The sequence below is a fragment of the Nannobrachium achirus genome (genome assembly GCF_963921795.1).
Source record: "Nannobrachium achirus genome assembly, chromosome: 18".
In the NCBI taxonomy this organism is placed as follows: domain Eukaryota; kingdom Metazoa; phylum Chordata; class Actinopteri; order Myctophiformes; family Myctophidae; genus Nannobrachium; species Nannobrachium achirus.
In genome coordinates, this window is record NC_137825.1 from 29,158,949 (window position 1) to 29,181,678 (window position 22,730).

The following is a 22,730-nucleotide window of genomic DNA, read 5'->3' on the forward strand; positions in this document are numbered from 1 at the left end:
GTTTTTATGGTAGTTTTGAAAAGTGAAAAAAGTGAGTGGATCACTTTACCCCGTTGATTTCTCCGGTCTGTCTCAGTTTACCCCGGTGCTGGGGTAAACTGAGACACCAGACCACTTTTTTTTAAAACAATCATATTTTCACTGCCTTTTGTCTTGAATACATTCTGATAACTTGCATTGTTAGGAAACATCGCAAATTACTGGGAAATGTGTACATTTTTAACAATATATCGTTTAGTTCGCCTAGAGGGGAGCAAATGTAAAAAGTGTCTCAGTTTACCCCGCTCTCCCCGGGAGAGCGGGGTAAACTGAGTCACCGGGTAAACTGAGACACCCCCTGAATCTAGGCATTGAAACACATTTGTGGTCATGTGACCATTATATTTTCAAGACCCTTGAATTTTCCCCTTGCCATGAAGGAGAGGACCTGATAGTGCTGTTGAAAACATGCTTTTTTCACAAAAATATGTTTTTTGCATGTAAAAGTAAATTTTCTTGCTGTCAACATAATCAGCTGTTGAGTCATAGCAAATTGAATCGGGGAGAACATTTTATATCATACATGTTGATGAACTACCAACTTATAAATCCATGTGATAGATGCTAAACATTACCCTGAATTGATAAGAGATGTCCTTTTTCCCAAAATGTGGCTATGAGGTAAAGTGAGACAATTGCTTCGGGGTAAAGTGAGACACTATCTCACATTACCCCAACATGATAGACCATAGGAGAAAGCTGTACAAACCTGATTAAAGGGTGTACCAATTGACTAAATCAGAACCTCTGTTCACCTTTTCATCCAGGACTTTGTGTCAGGTGAGTGGGTTTTACTGTGGGCACACTGGGCAGTAGAACCACTAAGGTGGAGGCTGGTAGATAGATAGATAGATAGATACCTTTATTATTCCAAGGGGGAAATTCAGTGGTAGCATTCTAGACACTTAGTAGCTTCTGAGACTTCCCAGCACAACACACACACGCACGCACAAACGCACACAGGCAGGCAGACAGACAGACAGGCACGCATGCACGCACGCACGCACGTACGTGCACACACGCACGCACGCACGCACGCACGCACGCACGCACGCACGCACACACACACACACACACACACACACACACACACACACACACACACACACACACACGCGCGCGCACACACACACACACACACACATGCACAACTGTTCCAGAAATGGACCTGGGAGTACTGATAGGGGAGGTCTTTGCCTGGGTGATCACTGTATTGCTTTTTTTTGTTTGTTTTTAATGGCAAGTACACCATTTCTGTCTCCATACTGCTGACTGCTGTAACTTTGAAAATGAAAAATAAAATCTATATCAAATAACGAAGGAGGCTGCTTATTCTCCCTTCAAAGACCCACCACAATCATTTTTTTTCTAGCGTTGTGTTGTGTTATTTGAAATAAGATGAATTTAGCGTTAGTGACATTTTGCACAATTCTTTTCAGAGTGACAGTATAGACTAGAGACTGCTGGCTTTGAAGAGAGTGTTGTTACTTGAGGACAGGAGGCGATCTGATTCTACCAGCTAAACTAGTTTTCTTTTTGGCAAGGAAACTAAATAGTTGTTGTTTTCATTAAGGACAGGTATTCTGTTGATGAGAAAGGCTTGGAACATTATTGTGATTCCATTCTAGTTAAGTAATGGAACATCGGAGGAAGAAACTAACCACTGATTAAAATGACTGTCATGGCATGGAATGCAATGTCACAACTTCTTTCATGTTTATCCTGATGCAACACAACAGTATTATGCTCAGGCTTGTCAATGCTCCTGGATATCCCAGGAGTCTCCTGGATTTTGACCCCATCTCCTGGGAATCTCCTGGATTGGCAAATCTCCTGGATTTCTCCTGGATTTGATATCAAACTCTCAAAATTCACCAGAACACAGTAAATTACATCTACTGTTCATTTTTATAACGTATTACCCCAACATGATAGACAGGGATAAAGCTGTAAAAACCTGATACATTTTTATTTGCAGCTTGTCACATGTACATATCACAGGCACAGGGTCAACACTTTCACATCATTTCTATCATCACATGATGATAGAAATGGTGGTGGTGGTGTCATTCTTCTGGGTTGTGTAACCAGTCCATTTCTCCCATTTCTCTCTCTCTCTCAAAAGAAAACACAGTTCTTCTTGTATCCTGAGTCTGTGTGTAAATCTCTCCAATACATACATTTCCTCCACAATGCACAGCCACTGCTCACAAGAAGGGGAGTCACTTCTATACCACAATCTAGTTAGGCCTATTGCTTTTTTGCTGGCTGCTAGTAGCACCTTGACCAGATAGATGTCGTCTCCATGTGTGTTTTCCTGTGTCAAGTTTCCTAATTATAATACCACACTTTTTCATATTTCAATATCTCCTTTAATACTGATCACACTTCATCCCCAATATTTGTCAAATTTTGGGCAATTCCAAAATATATGATCGTAGTCAGCATCCTTCAGTATCTAATAGTGTTCTTCCAGCTTGTGGCCGGTTTCAAAGTCAGTTTAACCACATCGGCTATTTGCATGTCAGTGCACTGTGCTCTTTATATAGACCTGCTATTTTAGGAAAGATCTTGAAAAAAATGTGGGAAAATCTTTTAATTTTGAATAACATTTTAATAATGCAAACATTGTCTGGGTCCCTGGCAAAACAATATTTTCAAATGTTGATCCCTGGCCAAATAGGCTACATATTTAAATGTGGGGGTCCATGACATGAAAAAGTGTTAGCCTATATGTTCTGCAGGCCACACATGGCTCTAAGAGTGTAAATGTAACCACATGGACCTGAGACTTTTGTACATATTTGCTTCCCACACAGATTGCTGAGGACGAGGACAAGGATGAGGAGTGTACACCACTCAACCCTGGTGGAACCTCTATGGGCACGAAGGAGAATGACTTTGAATCCATTAAGAGGAGGGTAAAATAACCCCTTTCATCCCACTACAACAGTGGTTCTCAACCTGTGGGGGGGGGGGGGGGGGGGGTGAAGTGTCAATTTAAGAATTTTTTGATACCACAAATACAAGGAAGAAACTATAGGCATACAATAAAAACTGGTAAAACATTGGCCAAATCGAAAATAGCCGATCTACAAGCTCACAACACCTTGTGTTGTCACGTTGATTTAAATATTGTGGCATTAAAAATTGCGATATTTGACTGAATCTATTTTTTGCTCGCCCCTATAGGTTCAAGGTTAAACACTGTCTTTACTCCTTTCAGGTGCAAGAAATACTCAAAGAAGTGGAGAGTCTCCGGGGAAAAATCGATGACCTAGATCACAAAGAGAAAACAGAACTGTCTGCTGTACTAACAATGGATGAAAGGGATGGTCAGTAATTTCAACTAATTTGGAGTTGTATCAGGGTATCAGTTAAAGGACAACTTTGTTTTTTTACAACCAGGGTTTATATTTTAGATTGTAATTAGAGAAAATAAAAAGTGAGTGTTAAAATGTTTTCATTTGCTTCGTTCTATTGTTTTATCGTATTTACCGTGCTAAAATGTGGGGCATGCGTACACATGGGGGCATGCGTAAGTGGCTAAATATCTCTTTTTAGACACAATAAGCCAGCAGTTTCTTTATTGCTATTTACAGTAACACTTCTAGCCCCCATAAGTTACATCCAACCATGAAAGGTTGCATTGTATCTTGGGAATGGGCTTATTCTGTGTAAAATTACATATTTAGCCACTTGTACGCATGCCCCCAACTACTGAAAAAAGAATCTCTAAAACAATAGAAAGAACTAAATGAAATCAATTTAACACTCATCTTTTATATGCTTTAATTACAATCTAAAATATGAACCGTTGAACGAAAGTTGTCCTTTAATGTCTCCACTCTTCACTACCACATATTTTACATCAGCTTCTCTGCTGTCTGCCAGGTTGGAAGTCAAAATTATTCTCAGGTCAGGTTACAAATGACAGGGGGCAGCATCCTGTATATATTTGAGCTTAGCATGGTTTAATTTATGTCTTATGGCATGATGGTTGCTGAATACGTTCCCCCATCCTGATTTAGGTATGAAGAAAGATATCCTGACCCTAGCGGATGAGATCAAAACGATGGCCAGTCAGATCAAAGAGGAACTCAAGGGTGAGGATTATCTCCATTGAAATTATCTTTATCTAATCACACTGGAATTACTGTTGCACCTTCTGAATAACACTTATTAAACCATTGTTATTTTGCAGACTTTGAACCCAAAAAGGGAGTGGATGATGGAGCATATGAGTCTGTATACTTCCGGGTACAGCAAAACCAGGTTGGACATTTATTCATTTATGAGTTGCATTAAAGTCCTAATCTAAAATTCTCTACCAGCTACCAACAGTGATGTTCTCACATTAGGGCTGAAGACATTGCGACAACCATTTCTCTGGTCCTCAGAAAATAATAATAATAATAAATCGCACATCTACAAGCTCACAACATGTCGCAGCCAGACGTGTTGTGAGCTTGTTAATCGGCTATGTTTCAATGGACTTGCCTAAATACTGCTTTCCCATTCTGTTTGCAGCATTATTTCTTGACTGAGAAGTCAGGGGAGCTGATGGACAACTTTCGCAGCATCCAGGTTCAGTACAAAGACCGCACCTTGGAGGATCTACAGAAGCAGATCACTATCAGTAAGTGTGTTCAGTGGGTCACTTTTGGGATTCAATGGCTTTTATTCAATGTTGGTGTTGGGGTGTTGGGGGGCCTTAGGCAAAGATATTTTTGGGGAAGACTTTTGGGGCTTTTTGGAGAACCTTTACAGCTATGTTATAGTAGCAAGTTTACACCATACATATATTATACAGTATTATCCTAATGAACAAGGTGTTCCACAATAACTTGGCCCATGTTGCTGAAGTAACCGAATGTTCAATACTCTCTTCAGATTAGGTTACCTTGTTGCCGACCGAGAACAATACAATTTCTGTTCAGGATTTTTTTTCTTCTAAAATATATATATTTTTAAATGTCCATTTCGGCTAAACAGCAAGCTATATACAGTATGCTTAGTAGATGGGAGGCTTCACATCCACTTTATATTTTACTTATGATCAGAGCTTCCATGTCCCAGACTGTGTGACCGGAAGCATCTGAAAACTGGGAGGCAACAGTCTGGCCATGTGAGACTATACCTGCTCTCTAACTAGAGACATCACATAACATCAAATCACTGGATTGATTGATTGACAGTCAGACAGACGGATACTGTGTAGATAGAGCAGCTATGAAGCAGATACATGCAATGGAAAGAAATACATGTAATGGAAAGAAATAGTACTTTATTAAGTTTTCCCTTTTTTTTAACAAGACAACAATGACAATACAACATTCACAAATACAAAAAATAAAAATACAAAAATACAATAGTATAAACAGTTTTCAAGCGCACACAGGAACAACGGACATCCACAGTCAAACCCCCTATAAAAATGTTATTGTTCACGTTCACCAGTGAGTGCAGACTCGCTCACGAGCCGGGAACGCCGCCCAGTCCCAAGTCCTGCAACAGGTAGTGTCCCCATTTAAGGTCGTATTTGTCCGTATTATTGAGCAACCTATAGGACAGTCTCTCATAGGCAGCGACTTGACCTAGAGATGCACACCACTGCGAAAAAGCAGGCACTGTTGATGCTTTCCAATCCTTGACCAAGAGCCTCCTGCCTAACATGATAGCGGTCTGAATCCATTCGGCCAGAAGGGGGGCAATATCAGACAGTGTGTTGGGGTGGGGTCTCCCAGAATAAACAGGCTGGGATTGAATGGGATAGTCAGGCCGGTTATCCTCTGCAGCCTCTCATGAATGCCCCCCCAATAGTCTTGGACCTTAGCGCAGCTCCAGAGCATGTGCACAAGCGTACCGTCCCCATTCTTACACCTCCAACATTCAGGACTTTCAGAGAGGCCTACTCTAATCTCGAAGGAGTCCAGTAAATCCTATTGAATATTTTAAATTGAATCAGTCTAGAATCAGTCTTGAATCAGTTGAATCAGTACGTAGTTCTCTTGACATCTTTTTGAGATTCCCAAGAATTCTGACCCAGTCCCTGTCCGAGATTGTCACCCCAAGATCTCTTTCCCACGGGATCTTAACTGCGTGCATAGTTGTATCAGATGCTTCACGAAGCATGGTGTAATATGCCGAAGCTTCATGGCCGATTCCGAAGGTTTTTAATAATATTTCTACAGTATCAGATTTGGGAGGGGGTGATGTGAAAGAGACAAATGTTCTCCCCATTAGATGTCTCAACTGAAAATATCGCCAAAGATGATTCTGTGGTAGACCGAATTCAGATTTTAATTCTCCAAATGATTTTAGAACAGAGCCATTGTACAGATCTTTCAGGGTTGAAATGCCCTTTTGGTGCCATGACTCCCAGTAAAATGGCTCTTTATTTATGCACAGCTTGGGGTTAAGCCATATCCCAGCAGACCAGTGAAAAAAGGGATCGAACTTGAACGTACGAGCTATTTTCTTCCAAACCCAGACAATGTGAGATATAATAGGATGCGATTTTGACACAATATCCGGTTTGATTGACAAAGAATCAAAGGGTTTAATAGGAGAACAAACCGCACTCTCAAAACAAAACCACGGCGGGGCCCTTTCCGGGGGTAGAGACCACTGCATCATATGCCTCATAGTGAAAGCGTAATGGTATAACAGAAGATTTGGGACACCCAGGCCACCTTTGTCCACCGGTCTGTGTAATTTTTTCAAATTCATCCTGGGTCATTTATTATTCCATAGAAATTTGTTGCAGATTTGATCAAATTGTTTAAAGTAGTGCAGTGGAACTTTCACCGGGAGGGCCTGAAGCAGATAGTTAAGTCTCGGAGCACAGTTCATCTTGATGATGTTTGCCTTACCCCACATTGAAAGATACAAAGATGACCATCGCTCTACGTCAGTCCGCAATTTATCCAGCAGAGGTTCAATATGAATTTTAACCAAATCATCCAATTTAGGTGGGACAGTTATGCCTAAATATTTTAGGCCCTTTTAGGGCCATTCAAAGGAGCCCAAATTGAACAAGGTCTTAGGACAAGATGAAGAGAAAGGAAGAGCTTCAGATTTAAACCAATTCACCTTATAGCCTGAGATGGATGAGAACTTCTCGATAATATTAAGTAGCACCGGGAGGGATCGCTCTGGTTCAGAGACAAAAAGGAGAATGTCGTCAGCATAAAGCATCAGTTTATGTGTTGAATGTTCCATTATTATACCTGGGAATGCCTGTTCTGTACGAATAGCGGCAGCTAAGGGTTCAAGAGCGACGGCGAAGAGCAGGGGAGAGGCTGGATCTCCCTGCCTGGTCCCCCTACCCAGCTGAAAAGGGGATGATATAATACCGTTGGTTAAGACCGAGGCAGTGGGAAGAGTATATATGTCACGGTTTGTTAGAGAAACAGGACGGTCGAGAAACGGAGCACTTGTGGTGCCGCACGGGGCGGAACAAGCGGTCGCCCACAACAACGTCCTCCAGGCGGAGCCACTCGATTGTCCACGACATTGCAAGCGGCGCGAAGGCCAGCGGACCTTGGTCCTGCTCTTCGCCCCCGAGCGCCGCAGGCGCGAGTGGCCGCGAAGAGCGCGCGAGTTACGAAGCCGTGGTGAATGCAATCGTTATATTTATGCCCAGGCCGTAAGGCCTGGGCAAGCCCACGATAAATGCTCATAGTAAGCTAATGGCTAAGCTAATGGCTAAGCTAATGGCTAAACACCGCCCAGCTAGGCTAGAAAATAAAGAAAGAGAGTCACAAACGAGTGACGTCAGCGCCTGCACTAGTGAATGGCTGTCTATGGGCTGTCGTCGCCATCTGGTGGTGATTAGTGGGTGGTGAACACAAAACAAGCGCTCTTACAATGAACGTCCTGAGTTACCTAAACATACTGTAACATATATAAGTTTTATCCAATTGATAAATTTTTCGCTAAAACCAAAACTTTCCAAGGCGGAAAGCAGGTACAGCCACTCTACACGGTCGAATGCTTTCTCCGCGTCTAAAGAAATGGCCGCCAAGGGGGCGGAGTCATCTTGGGTGGTCCACATAATGTCAATCAGACGTCTAATATTGTCGGAGGAAGTGCGGGAGTGGATAAATCCGACCTGGTCTGGGTGGATAAGGGTCGTAATGACCTTGTCCAGGCGGTTAGCCAATATTTTAGAGAATATTTTACTGTCACATGATGTTAAACTAATTGGTCTGTAGTTTTTACACGCTAACGGGTCCCTTCCTGCCTTAGGAATGAGTGTAATAACGGCTTCAGTTAATGAAGGAGGAAAGCGACCCACTGAGAGTGCCTCATTGTACATTTTCAAAAGTAACGGTGCTAGCTCCTCAGCATATGCCTTAAAGAACTCAGCCGTGAATCCGTCCATACCAGGAGCTTTACACGTAGGCAGAAGTTTGATAGTGTCTATAATTTCACCTATGGTAATTGGCACATCCAGACGAGCAGTTTGTTCCTCTGACAGTTTTGGCAGATCTAAGGCCATTAGAAATGAATCAATTTCTTCCTTGTCCACTCGTGACTCAGAGGTGTAAAGGTGTTTGTAAAAGTCTCTGAACGCAAAATGTATCCCTCTGGGGTCCGTGATGAGATTGCTGTCGCCGTCCCTAATAGCAGGGATTGCACTCATAGCCTCTCTTTGTTTTATGTATCTGGCGAGTAATCTCCCGGCTTTATCGCCCTCCTCAAAATATTTCTGCCTAGCCCGGAATAAACTAAATTCTGCCTTCTGAGTTATAATAAGGTTGAAATCATATTTGAGTTTAGTCAAATTAGCCAAGTTTTCCGTGGACATATCGTTTTAGAATTTTGTTTCCGCACATCCAATCTTGCGTTCCAATTCTAGGAGCCTAGCAGCATTCTCTTTTTTCTTGTACGACGCATGTTGGATTATGTGACCTCTTAGAAAAGCCTTTAACGCCTCCCAGGCGATCCCAGCCGATGGAGCAGAGGGCACGTTGGTTTCCATGTACAGGTTAATTTGTGCTCTCAATGATTCCTTAAAGGTCTCATCCAATAGCAGGCTAGAGTTGAGTCTCCATCTGACAGATCTTTCAGGCTTACGAAATGACGATAGGTTTAAGTAAATTGGGCTGTGATCTGAAATAATTCTGTTGCCTATTTCGGTTGTCAATACTGATGTTACAAATGACTGTGAGACTAGAAAATAGTCAATTCTACTAAAGGAGCCATGAGGGGAACTGTAAAAAGTGTATTCTTTAGTCATTGGGTGCATTAGACGCCATATGTCTACCAGACCAAGTTCCGTCGCCATGTCATTTAGAGCAACCTGCGCCCTGGATAAACGGGAAGCTGACGAGCTACGATCAAGTATATTATCCCAGACTTCATTGAGATCGGAGCCAAGAATAATAGGATGATCCCCCATTTCTCCAATCATCCTTTCAAGGACACCAAAAAATGAGGGGTCATCTACGTTGGGAGCATACACATTAGCCAATATCACAATATTCCCTTGAATTTGACACAGTGTTAACACAATTCTCCCCTCCTCATCCCTGCTCTCCTTAAGGCATTTGAATTGCAAATATTTACTAATCAGTGTGACAACCCCTCTGCTACGACTACTGCCCCATGCTGCTCCCACAAATCCTACTCAGTCCCTGCATAACTTCTTTGTCTCTTGAGAAAGTAAATGGGTCTCCTGCATAAACACGATGTCACATTTTTTGGATTTAACAAAGGTCAAAACTTTTTTCCTTTTAGCCGATGTACAGGGGTCATCACCATGTCAGCTTGTGATGGACATTTGATAATTATAATTATTAAAAATAATAATAATTTTTGTCACAGACATACAAAATAACTGTCCAATAATTTTACAAAAGAACATATATACGGCATCATATTTGGCTAAATGGTTGAAATGTCAGTTCCTTAGTTTATTTCTTTTTCTCAGTTCTCTGTCTGCTGGAAATGTCTCGTCAAATGATGTGTGCTTTGTCCGCAAGTTCTCTTTCTTCACCATCTTGCTGATGAGACAAATACAGTTCCATGCATGGTACACAAATACATAAGGTTTCACTTCCTTCTAGCAGTCACATGATTTGAGGTTTCTCAGAAAGAGTCTTTCCAAGTTCCCTTTCTTCACTATCACAGCATAGGTTTTGCAATTCATTGACCCATCAACAAATATTGTTTTATTCTTTTGACTTTTGCCAAACTCATTCTACTGATGTCTTGTCTCAGTTGTGGTTGAAAGATAGTAGTAGCTTAATAAACAGGTAACAGTCCAGTAAAATTGATATGCTGCGAGGGTATTATATGATGATGAGAAAGACAGTGCGTAAGTGGTGTGATGTAAGGTATACCTAACCCTAGCAAACATTACTTCTCTCTCTGTTGACCCTTTTAACTGTGATTATAATACAATATAAATTTGTATTACAACTATCCTAATTATAATGCACTGTAATGGATTATAACTGTGATTATAATACATTATAAAGTATTAATGCATTACTATGATAATTAAAATACACTATAATAGATTATAATAGTGGTTATAACACAATATAATCTATTATCATGTATTACAACTATATCCTGGTGGTCTAAATGGAAAGTCAGTGAGTGATCAGTCATTATGAAGTGTTTGGCCCTGTTTGGCCTAGCTCAGACCTACTCTAGAGTGGATACTTTTTAGTACCCTGTTTAGTACCACTTTCACACCCAGGTCCTTGTAGTGGAAAACCTGGCACCAGTGGGCGGTGTGGTGTGGAGTGGTGTGGAGTTGGGCCAGTGGAAAATGGGCTTTTATGTTTGCCATTTCTCCCTGTACATGGCTGCTTTCTATCCCTCTTTCTCTCCGCCTCTCTCTCCCTGTTTCCCCAAACGTGCACAAAGTGCTTACTGTGTCATTTCTATTTTTTTGCAATGGCAGATTTGTCTGGTTTCCAGGCTATTCATTGTTATGGTCATGATTGCCTGTGGTCCTGCTCGTTGGGTATAAGTGAACCTTAAGAGTGGACTTGTTGGGGGATACCAGACTGGGAGAGATGGGCTGAGTGAGAAGACTTGAGAGATGCAGGCCAATATCAACTATTGCAATACACTCAATTTCAGCAGGCATGTTATTTTTTTGTAGGCTATTATATGTTATTTCATATAGGGTGTGCCAAATGTAGTTCTAAGAGCGGCCATTTCTTGGGTAAACGCAGCCTTACACAGGTGTTCTTTTTCAAATCTTTTTTATTAAAGCACAGTGTCATAATGAGGCAGGTACACATTGATGACACCCCAAGTCCCATTCCCATCACAGTAATCATTGGTACAAATTAGCACGAGACCTGAGGCCATCACGGTACATACAAATTAAGTACAAAGAAGAGAGACCCTGCCCAGAAAGACAATAAAAGAAAACATTTTATCCCCTCAATATACCCAATTTAGTTAAGCCAATTCTCCCATTCTTACACAGGTGTTCTGATTAGACTATAGCATTAGTTCTATGCAATCAAACAATTGAAACACCTGTGTTTTGACCCAAGAAATGGCCACTAAGGACTACAATGACGTAGCCGCTGGCACACACTATAGGCTACCACACAATGTAGTTTTCTAAACTCCATTTCTCCCTAGAATTGCCGTAGTTTGTAGTTGTAGCTTCCAAAGCAATGGTTTCAACGTAACTTTCCCTGCTGCATTGATGTAAGTAATGTAATGTTTCAAGGTGCTGTACAATGGACAGCAATAAGAACAAATACAAACAATGTAAACAATCAGTTAAAACAATATAGAACAGGGCACATGAGACAAATAAAACTTCATCAAGTAAAATGCATTTGAAACAAATGAGTTTTAAGCAAGTTTTTAAAACGATCAACTGACTCAGCATTTTTTATCAGCAATGGGAGGTCGTTTCATAATGTAGGAGCATAGGCGAAAATCCCGGGGGTGACAAGGGGTTTTCGTCACCTTCCAGGTCCAATTTCGTCCCCTCCATTCACTTCCAGAAGACCCCCCCGTCCCCCCCAGTCAGGGACCCCCAAGCCAAACTTTTAGGGGTCTGAATTCTGAAAATCACGCACTAAACGCAAGCGATATGTTTTAGCCCCCCCCATCTAAAATCCCCAAATGGTTCGGTCCAGTGCCCTCAGTAAATAGCAACGCCCATTTCTCTGAAGTCTGAACTCCACAGCTGTAGGCGTGATGACGTCATAATATGGCGACTTGTTATGGCTGTGTCTGTGACTAGAGCACTGACTGGTTCACTGGTTTCAATTAAATTACTTGTTTCTGGATCTGGACAATGACATTTGATGCTATGTACGTTTATTGGAATTAAATGGATACCGACCTCACGACCTGGCTGTCCCAAGTTGCTACAGAACTAGAAGTTAGAACTATGTACATTTCGGAAGGACCAAGTTGACCACAACAAGCAACAATAGTAAGTTTCTGATGAAGTGTGTTTTCGTGTAAGCTTTGGTTGTGTTGGTTATTGCAGTAGTGATAACTTGATAAGTAAATAAACAATACAATCATAAAACCGTTAATGCCCGTATCTGAAGGAACATTAGGGGGGAAAACCGCCCGAAAACAGATCTCTGCACGCAAAAAAAAAACAAATTACGCGCACGCTTCGCGCGCGCTGTTGTCCCCCCCTATGCTTTTCATGGATCTACGCGCCTGTGTAGGAGCAACAATTGCAAAAGCCCGGTCACCCTTGGTTGCGACCGTCAGTCACCGTCAGTCACCGGCTGTCAGTCACGTCATGTCACACTTTTCCCCTTCTCATATCTCCGCCACCGTTGCCCCTATCCATGCCAAACTTTGCACACACACTCATTGGCTGCCAAACCACAGCTTCCACCCCTGATTTCTTGCATGCCTCTCTTCCAGGCAGCGCCACCATGAGGTTGCTTTTAGCAGACACCATATCTCAGGCACCGTTGCCCCATCCATGCCAAACTTTGCACAAACACTCTTTGGCTGGCAAACCACAACCTCCACCTCTCATTTCTCACATACCTCTCTTCTAGCGCCACCATGAGGTTGCCGACCTAACGGTCGCTTATCTCCTGATTAGGGAGTCTTACTGGTTTTAAGTTTGTACGTGGAGATGTCCAGGAGGCATTTGATGTGGTTCTATATTCCTGGTAGGTACTAGGTATATCCTGCTGGTTTGTCTGTTTATGAATTAAATCCAGGTCATGGGTCTGTCATGACATTTCTGAAATTTTTCTGTATTCAATCAATGCACTATAGAGCTTTTTATGACACACTATGACTCAATCGTGACTTTTCAACATGTTTCAAAATGAGTGCTGGCCATTGAAATTGGGTGCCTGAGGCCAGGGGCACTCACACTATTAGTAGAGTCACAATCTGAAGTTCTGTGACCATCCTCTGGAAAGGATGTTTTGATGATTGATTTGATGTCTATGGACCCTTTATAAATGATTTAGCCCCCAGGTCTCTCGCAAAAATCCTGGCATTTTCTAAAAAATAACTTTTGATCCAGATGAAATAGAATCAAGTATGAAGACGCCTTTTCATACGTCAACCATGAGTATTCCAAATCTGACACCATTTAAATCATAAGATCTCCTTTGATTATCATAATGCATGTTTAATTAGAATATTTTATGCATTAAATATGAAACAACTCAAAGCAGACGTGGTCATTTTCTGTTGCCTTATTCCAAGTACTTATTTTTACAAATATTATTATTCCTGTACATCTGACCACAAATGAGGCAGTAAATATATATATGTATATATAATAAAGAGCTCTTTGTTCATGTAAAAAGCTAGTATGTCCATAAAAAAAATGTTTATGTATATCAATTATTATGACTTCTAGACCACATGGTCACATACCAAACGCATCCAAACTTTACAAGTCAACCACGAGGATTCTAAATCTGACACCATTTTAATCACAAGACTTAGTTTTGGCCCCGTAATTCAAGATGGCCACCATCCAGTAGAGTGAAAACGTAACTTTTGAATAGGAACGTACTTTATTTGGGGTTTGTAATTTTTACTGACACAAAACACATCAATCTGAATCAGAGCTGAAATGTCTTGGAAAGTATTCTCTGGAAAGAGGCAGAGCAAGAGCTGGGTGCCAGTGAGAGGTGGGTGACGTACCAGTTTAAATCTCAAAAGATGCCACCCTTTCCTACTGGCCAGAAGGCCAGTGCAGCCAATGAGTGTAGTCTGAGTGGGATACAGGGAGCAATGTCTCTGCATTGGGAGCGCTGCACTGGTAGCGCACCACCTAGATGAGGTTATGTTACCTTACCAGGTTGAAATAGTGGATCAACTCTGGCTGGTCTGTCTGAGAATGAAACATCTGCCCACCTTAATTGCCTTGGCATTAGGACAGAGGCTATGCAAGAGGAGCCTTTGGCCAGTCTGCCTTTGCGGATGGCAATCCACCGTTTGTCAGCCTTCTGATTGGTCCCTGAGACTCCCTGACTGGCCAACCAGAAAAAACCATTCACTTTTTGCTATCGGGGGTGGAGTTTGTGCAGTGGAGAATGTTGCTTCAGGCTTTCAACAACCGTCCGCACTGCGCGACACGGCGTGCGTCTAGTACGGCCACGCGAGGTGATCGCGATTTCGCTCAATATAATGAATAAGCTTCAACAAACTAGTTCACATGGACCTTATCAATATAACTAAGAGTTACGATTGGGTACATATATTTTAAATGGGCAGAATTACGAAAGCCAGCCTATTATGTGAGGAGAACTATAATCTGGCTGTCCTACCCAAGATGCACTGCGCTTTCTCTTTCTATTCTCTCTCTGATCCAGAGGATTAAACTAATTAAAACATATCTTTTCGGGGGAAAACTACTGTTTTGCTATGTAATTACTGTACCTTTTTCTTCCCTTTTTATTAATATCACGTAGATGTGTTTTTTTGGGTTCTTTATATAGCTGTAATGAGGCTATGAAAAAAAGAAAAATCACATCCACTTCCACTATAAAATAATCTGAAATGGTGATTCTGTCCCACTGGGATTAAACAAATTAAAACATATATTTTCGGGGAAACCCCCTGTTTTGCAATGTAACTACTGTACCTTTGTCTTCCCTTTTTTATTAATATCACCTAGATGTTTTTCCTTTGGTACTTTAAATTGCAATAATGAGGCAATGAAAATACCCTCTCCCCCCATTCACTGCCACTATAAAAACAATCTGCCCAGGGTCATCTGTACCACCATAGTAACAGGGCAGAATGGGGCGGGATTTGCAAAGGGGAGAATTGTCCAGTAGGCAGAGAAAAATAGAGCATATAGGAGCATATGCCATCAAGCTAAATTGTCTAATCTAATGCAGCACAATTTGTATAATTTCCATGAGGAATTGGTGACACGAGCCTTTGTTAAAGGACTCCTTCCTGGCCGTTTTAGAGAGCATAGTACCCATGCCCCATTGCCTCAATGCCCTCAAGGAAGCAGAAAGTTACCATCCTTGTTTTGACTGTCCCTGCCAGACAAGCCAAGTGTGGGGAAAGTGATGGTGAAAGTGAAGTGAGTAATTACAGGAGCCACTCCCCAGTCTCTACCAGTCAATCACAAGAGGCACGGGATAGACAGAAGAAAGGCCTATGCTCTGGCTACTACCAATGTGGAGAACCGCGACACATAGAAAACATGTGGTCCACATCCAGATTTAGAGTTGGATCAGCTGAACAGTTCCCTGCGTGATCTACAGTGACACTTTTGGACAAAGACAACAATGTATACTACACGCAGTGGACCAGCCTTACTGTAATCAACAGATTGCCGTATCATTGTGTCAACATCTCCTTATTACCAGAAAGATGCCCTAAGGGCGAGAATGCTTCATGTGATATCACAATATCTCCAGGGCATGGCCACGTTACAAGCTACCTTCAATAAACCTACAGTACATGATGAATAATCTAACGTTTTTCAAAGTTTTCATGCCTAAATTGCCTAATACATCCTAATACAGACATAACCGATATGCATATATGGAAGAATGATGAAACAGCTATGCTCTAGGGTCGTCCTTATAGAGACGATAACTAATGACCTATTGAGTTGAGTTATCTGCAGATCATTCAGCTCAAGTATTACTGGCGATGGATATGAATAATATTGCCATAGAGACTGGACAACCTATATTTCAATATATAAAACTAATATATTAGTATATAATATGTCTCCAAGAAAAAGTATGATTTATCAGGAGGAGGAAAAACAAATCCAAAGAGAACAGTGTGACACAGGATGAGGAGGATGCAGACCAAAAGACAGGGTGAGGAAGAAGACAAGCATCGAGTTAACCAATCCGACGGGGAGGGGAAGATGCTGAAGAACAAGGAGAAGGAGGAAGACACACGGTTGTTATTTGCGTCCTGTTTTCACTGGCGTGGGGCCAGGGCTCCTAGGAAAACCTGATCTTGAGCCTTGAGGGAGGCACAGGTACCCGGACAGGCCAGATCCTGTTGGAGAAGTGTCAACACCCAGTGTCAACAATAACATGTTTGCAGTGAGGGAGTTTGGCTCAGGTCGGGTGATGCCATGGTTATGATTAAAATTGTGTCAGATTTGGAATCCTCATGGTTGACTTGTTTGAAAAAGTGTCTTCATACACGATTCTAGGTCATCTGGATCAAAAGTTCATTTTTAGAGAATTTGACCCTTTAGCAAAAAATGCCGGGATTTTTGCGAGGGACCTGGGGGCTAAATCTTTTATAAAGTGTCCATAGAGGTCAAATCAATCATCAAAACATCCTTCCCAGAGAATGGTCACAGAACCTCAGTTTGAGACTCTACTATATCCCTGCCTAGTGAGTGATCCAAAGCAAGGTTGAAACTATCACTATTCTCCCCCTTCAGGTGGCTACAATGAAATGACTAAAGAGGAGATAATGGATAGGCTGGAAAATGGAAAGACAGTTGCTGCTTTCACACAGGACGTGAGTGAGTCTTCTTTTCTATGGAAGCATAAAGTGATCATAATTCAAATAATTATAATGAAAAAGTACAGCTTTGTTTACATTAGCTACTTAATGACATAGTATGCAACTTTGCCCTGTGTTTACGTAACAAAACAATCTATGCATGTTTTACCCATCATTTCCCTCTACAGTCAAGCAGACAATTATCAGACACTGCAGGTGTTTAATGGTCAGATGGGTGCATGGGCCCTATGCAGTTTCAGAGCAGGTTTATTTTAATGAACTAACACAGTATACTTTAAGTTGCTAGTCATTTGTATCACTATGAAAATACATTTTTCAAGGTTTTAAAGAAAAAAATACCATGACATTCTTTTACATGAAATGTTTTTATATTAATGTTATGTTATGAACAAAGTCTTATGTTGGGCTCCACTAGCAATATCCTCACTGTCAGGAATCATTGCTTTAGAGACCATGCCCTCATAGCAAAACATAAAGAAATAAAATAACAAACAAAAACATCCTGTTTAGATACCACCTCAGGACTCACCCAACTTTAGCATGTTGTTCATCGTCAAGGTCAACCATGTGGCATGATCAATACTATTTTCCACACCACCCTATTCAGATGCTGGAAAAAAACGAAGTTACCCATCAGGAGCTGAACGAGATTGCGTCACGGTACGGGGAGATACTGAAGGTAGAGCAGAGCATTAAGGAAATACACGAGGTGATACATACCATTGCTTTCATGGTGGAGTCACAGGTAACTTTCCATCAGGGCATCTTCTCCTCTCTTGCTTGGCCATTTGGGGCTTTTCAAAGCGGTTTGTAATGTTGTTATTTGTGCTTCCCCTTCTCCTCCTTGCTGTTCAGGGGGAGACAATGAATGACATCGAAGCCAACGTCTGCAAGTCAACCAACTATGTGGAAAAGGGCGTAGGGGATGTAGAAAAATCGGTTGCATATCGGCGGAAAGCATGCAAGGTACAATGTCATGCACTTTTAACCTATCTGACCTTGTACACTCTAAAAACTGCTGGGTCAAAAACAACTCAACTTGGTTTATTTTTTATCCAACTCACGGGTCAAATAGGGACCGATGCCTAGTTTGGTTATGAATGTTGACCCATAATTTGGGTCAAATAAATAACCAAATTATTCGTTTAAAATGACCCAAGATTGTAGTCAATATAACCCAAGTTTTGGGTTGAGTGGGCTAAATGAATACAACCTACATATGCATGGTCTGGAGAATGACAATGCCAATGTTATCTGACATTAACTTAAAATCAGAAATGTTTCAGGGTTTCTTCTCAGATGATTTTTTCAAAGTGTAGTAATATTAACATAAAAGTGCATTATTAAATATATATGCAACAATGTTGATAATAATACTATAATCAGAATAGTTTAGAGAAAATAAACAAAATAATCTAAAAATTACCATGCGTTCTTCTCTTTCAGACCAGCTGGGGGAGGGAGCTCAACCCTAATCTAGCAGCCAAGCACTTACAGTTAGGGTTTAGGCTCAAATACTGACAAATCAAATTCAGACATATAACAGTCAGCTTGCCGAGACAGACACATGGATATGACATATTTAGCATTTTTAGCTCCCAACAGCTTAGGAAATGTCTCTGGAGCGTGATTATGGATCCCACTGGGAAAGATGGATAACCACGCCCCGGACTCATTTTTCCTCATTTTCTCAAAATAATATCCCAATAACTCAAGGAAGGGTTGTGGCTCTGAGAAATGAGCCCGAAATTTGACCTAACACAAATGACCCATGATTTGGGTCAAGAAATGACCCATGAGTTTTTAGTGTGTATTAACTTTGTTTGTTTATTCAACTTTCAGCATGATCACAGATGTTTAAAAAAGACAGGTGCCATTAAAAACACTGAATTATTTTGCTGATTACAATATAAAACTTCAAATCTAAAAATCTAAAGGTCCAATACCTAAAAACACAAATCTAAAATATCATTTAAGAGTCTGCACATTGGTGATTTCTTGTATCTCTCAGTTTTGCATGTTGGAGTGTCCAGGTTGTCTCCGTTCCTTGTTTGTCGACCAGCACTCTCTCGAGAAAAGAGTCAATGACAGAAAAGGGACAAGTGGGCGGTCCCTTTTCGTGACGATGGCTAGCCAGAATGGTCGACCAGAGATCTCCTTCCTGAGGGGGGTAGCCATTTCTGAAGTTGGACTTAGCAGTTTCCTTAGCAGTTTCCTTGCAAAGTCCAGACACAGTTGGGTGCTAGGGTGCACAATGTGAGGGTGCGGAGAGCCTCTGTGTATACTGAGTATCTCCGGCCAAGTATGATTTTGCAAGCCCGTTTCTGAACTATTTCCAGTCTTTTAGTCTGGTTGACAGTCAAGGAACTGTGCCAGACTGGGAACGCATACTCCAGCACCGGGCGCACATAGCCTGTGTAGATCAAAACCAATTCCGTGTCTTGAACTCCAAATTTCTTGAGGCGACATAGGACAAAGAGCTTTCTATTATTGGCAGATGTCAACATATAGTCCACCTGGCTGTCCCATTTCAAGTCAGCTTGAATGTTGACGCCCAGAACCTTGAATGTAGAATTGGATGTTGAACCCAATTAACTCTCTCTCTCTCTCTTTCTACCCTCCCCTTCTTGTTTCCACAGAAAAAGATTTGGATAGCGGTGTGTCTCATAGTCACAACCCTCATACTTATTCTAGTCATCTCCTTGGCATTTGCCTTTGGCCGCTGATGGTTCTAGAATAGACAATCAAAATTATGAATTTAAGATCATCTTTCATACAGAATAGATGATGTCCATACCGACTGGATGTTTCTCCCCACTATCACATTTCACATTGAGTTGTGTAAAAACACCCCCAGTCCCAACGTTGGACCTTTAACCTTTTCTTTAAAGAAGACATAAATCCAAGATTGCATATGAATAAACTTTAATTGTAGATAGCCAATGTTGTTTTGGTGAGTCATCATAACCTTTGGTGTAACAATAATCAACAGGAATGAACATTTATATACAGCAATATTAAATATGAATCAGAAGACAGAATACTCAGAAAATAACAAATAATTAACTTAAAACAGATATTAACAAAAAATAATTAAAACTGTTACAATCTAGAACAACAAAGGTGTCGGAAACCATTGCCTTGAATTGACCCAAGGCAGAGATCAGATTTTTAGGGACTTCTAGAGCTCATTCCTATACTTAGCTCTGTATGACCAAATCAGGGATGTAGTGGGGGGGAACGCGGGGGTACGACGTGCCCACACTTCTCTCACGTCGCGCGCACGCGCGTTGATGCGTTGTTTTTTTGCGGATTTTACTCATTTAGTAAAAATGGTTAAAAATGGTTAAAAACTGTTAAAAACGGTTCTGCACGGCGGTGGAACCATTTAGGCTTAATATAACCGGGTTAATTTATAGAATGATTTCTTTCTTTCTCGCGCTGGAGAGTCTCGACTCTCGAGAGGAGAACCCAGTCTCCATCTGTGACCAGTGGTTGGTCACTTTTAGACGCCCACATCTCCCACAGCGAATTACAATCATGCATTTGCCAGATTGACGAATTAGAACGCATCGCGGGTCGCAGATCCGGCTTTTTCGACCGGATCCAGCCGGATATGGCAACATTTGCAGGAGCGGCCGGGATTTCCGGGAGGTTTAGTGCCACTCGCGGGTGGCCAGGAGGAGACGCTGATTTCCGGGAGATTCCTGCAACATCCGGGAGACTTGGGATGTCTGCATTCTCATCAGCTCACCATCAACCGTGAGTAAATAATCATATGTCTTATTGGTGATCGTGCCTATATTAAACCTATTATATTAAGCCTAAAGCGGTTCTGTTATGCCGCCGTGCATTAACCGTGTGAAATCTCTGTTGAAATGAGCATGACTAACAGCAGATGGTAATGGAAGATTTGAAAATGGATATTGGAAATATCAGTTGTGCAGCTATTTTGCATGGGAAGTTTGGCTGATGATCCATCCGGTCATCAAATTATTGGTTGAGAACCACTGGTCTATATCAAGGCTATTTCTGCCGCCGCAAAAACGTCACGTGCACGCGCATTGACACGCGTGCATGTGCGTGCACGCATGCCCACACTTCCAAATTTAGCACTACAACACTGGACCAAATGGAACTGTGAGTGTGAGGAAGTCACTTGAGCGGGTCTGATATAGGAGCTGCCCCTAGAAGCTGGCCTTTTCACTGAGTTGCAGTTGGCCATCTGATGATATATGAAAGAAGAAGGTGTGCTAAAAAGAGGAAGACGACAACTTAAGGGGAGAGCTGCCAGGTTGCCTGGGTCCAGCCTATATATATACTAATAACTAGCCTCCATGTTTTAACCATAGGTTTTAACATGTGTGGGGATGATGTCTAGCTTCAGCTAGGCTAGCTGCCAGGAGCCTCATGGAAGGCATAGCAATATCTGGAGTTCCAGTTTAGTGGCTTTTCTTTTTTTATGACTCAATGTTAACTCTTTCCATGCCACAGAGGTAGATTGACGAGAATCATTAATTAGGCCATCATGCCACAGACGAGAATTGACGAGAAAAGTACTTAACAGAAAGTACCCCTAGCTGACAATATTACATTTTCAATTCACACCAACCACTTCTCAATTCTCACACATCCTCAAAACCAGCTCTGCTATTTCACAAGGAGCAAAACCGACAACAGAGCCATGCTGCTGCTGCAGAGCTGCAGTACCGCCGCTCTGTTCAGCCAGTGAAAAACACACACACACACACACACACACACACACACACACACACACACACACACACACACACACCCCCCACACACACCCACGCACGTGCGCACACACACACACACACACACACACACGCACACGCACACGCACACGCACACACACACACACACACACACACACACACACACACACACCCCTACACACACACACACACACACACACACACACACACACACACACACACACACACCTTACCTTTTAGAGGAGATGTGTTACAGATGAAGAAACAAAGAAAGAAAGTATTCCACGGGGCCATTTAGCATTTAGCCTGGGGAGTGTAATCCATTCCAAATGTGCACACGATCGAGTCAAGTTCCTCGCTAATGTCAAACACAATCGGTCCTTTGCGGGACACCTCCGCCGTCAGGAACACTTATTACCTTTTGTGAACATCCTATCCAAAAAGTAAAAGTCCTGTGCGGATCTCTCATCTGTTTGCTTCTCAACCGTGGAAGAGGATCCAAGCATCGTGTTGAAATGGAGAGTTTATATCGCTCATGTTGTCAGCCAGTGCATTATTTTCCCCACCATCTTTCACTATGTTTATACCACGTGACCACGCTAAAAACATGGAACGATTTGACAATATGAGCGATTTAAACTCCTTATTTCAACACGCTGCTTCGATTTTCAAATAAACAGATTAGAGAGGCATATTACCTGGGATCCTAGGAGCTAATGTTCACAAAAGGTAAGAATGTTCGCGAAACGCAAGCGTCTCCCCTGCCGCTGCCGCACAACCTGTTGGTAGCTGAATAGCGTCCAGATCAGCTTTTTATCCACTACACACAACGCATAAAGTTTATATTACAGTTATTGGTGGTTTTAGGACGATCAACAGGCGGGGTCGCCTGCGAAGATGATAATCCCTCGTCGTTTAGTGAGTCTTTGTACCAGATGTCCTCTTTTCGTGGTGTTTTTAGCACAGAAACAACACGTGGGCTATTTAGGCTTCTCT

General features: G+C 41.8%; 1 protein-coding gene across 1 annotated transcript; it reads left to right on the forward strand.

The window, feature by feature from the left end:
• Window positions 1-1,967: 1,967 nt before the first annotated feature.
• Window positions 1,968-21,730, forward strand: LOC308303016 (syntaxin-4-like; the record flags this gene model as incomplete). Its single annotated transcript, XM_080747335.1, has 10 exons — window positions 1,968-1,988; window positions 2,859-2,960; window positions 3,266-3,374; window positions 4,071-4,145; window positions 4,244-4,299; window positions 4,570-4,678; window positions 16,913-16,992; window positions 17,606-17,743; window positions 17,854-17,964; window positions 21,644-21,730. The coding sequence occupies 10 exons, from the start codon at window positions 1,968-1,970 to the stop codon at window positions 21,728-21,730; spliced, it is 888 nt and encodes a 295-aa protein (XP_080603461.1).
• Window positions 21,731-22,730: the final 1,000 nt, after the last annotated feature.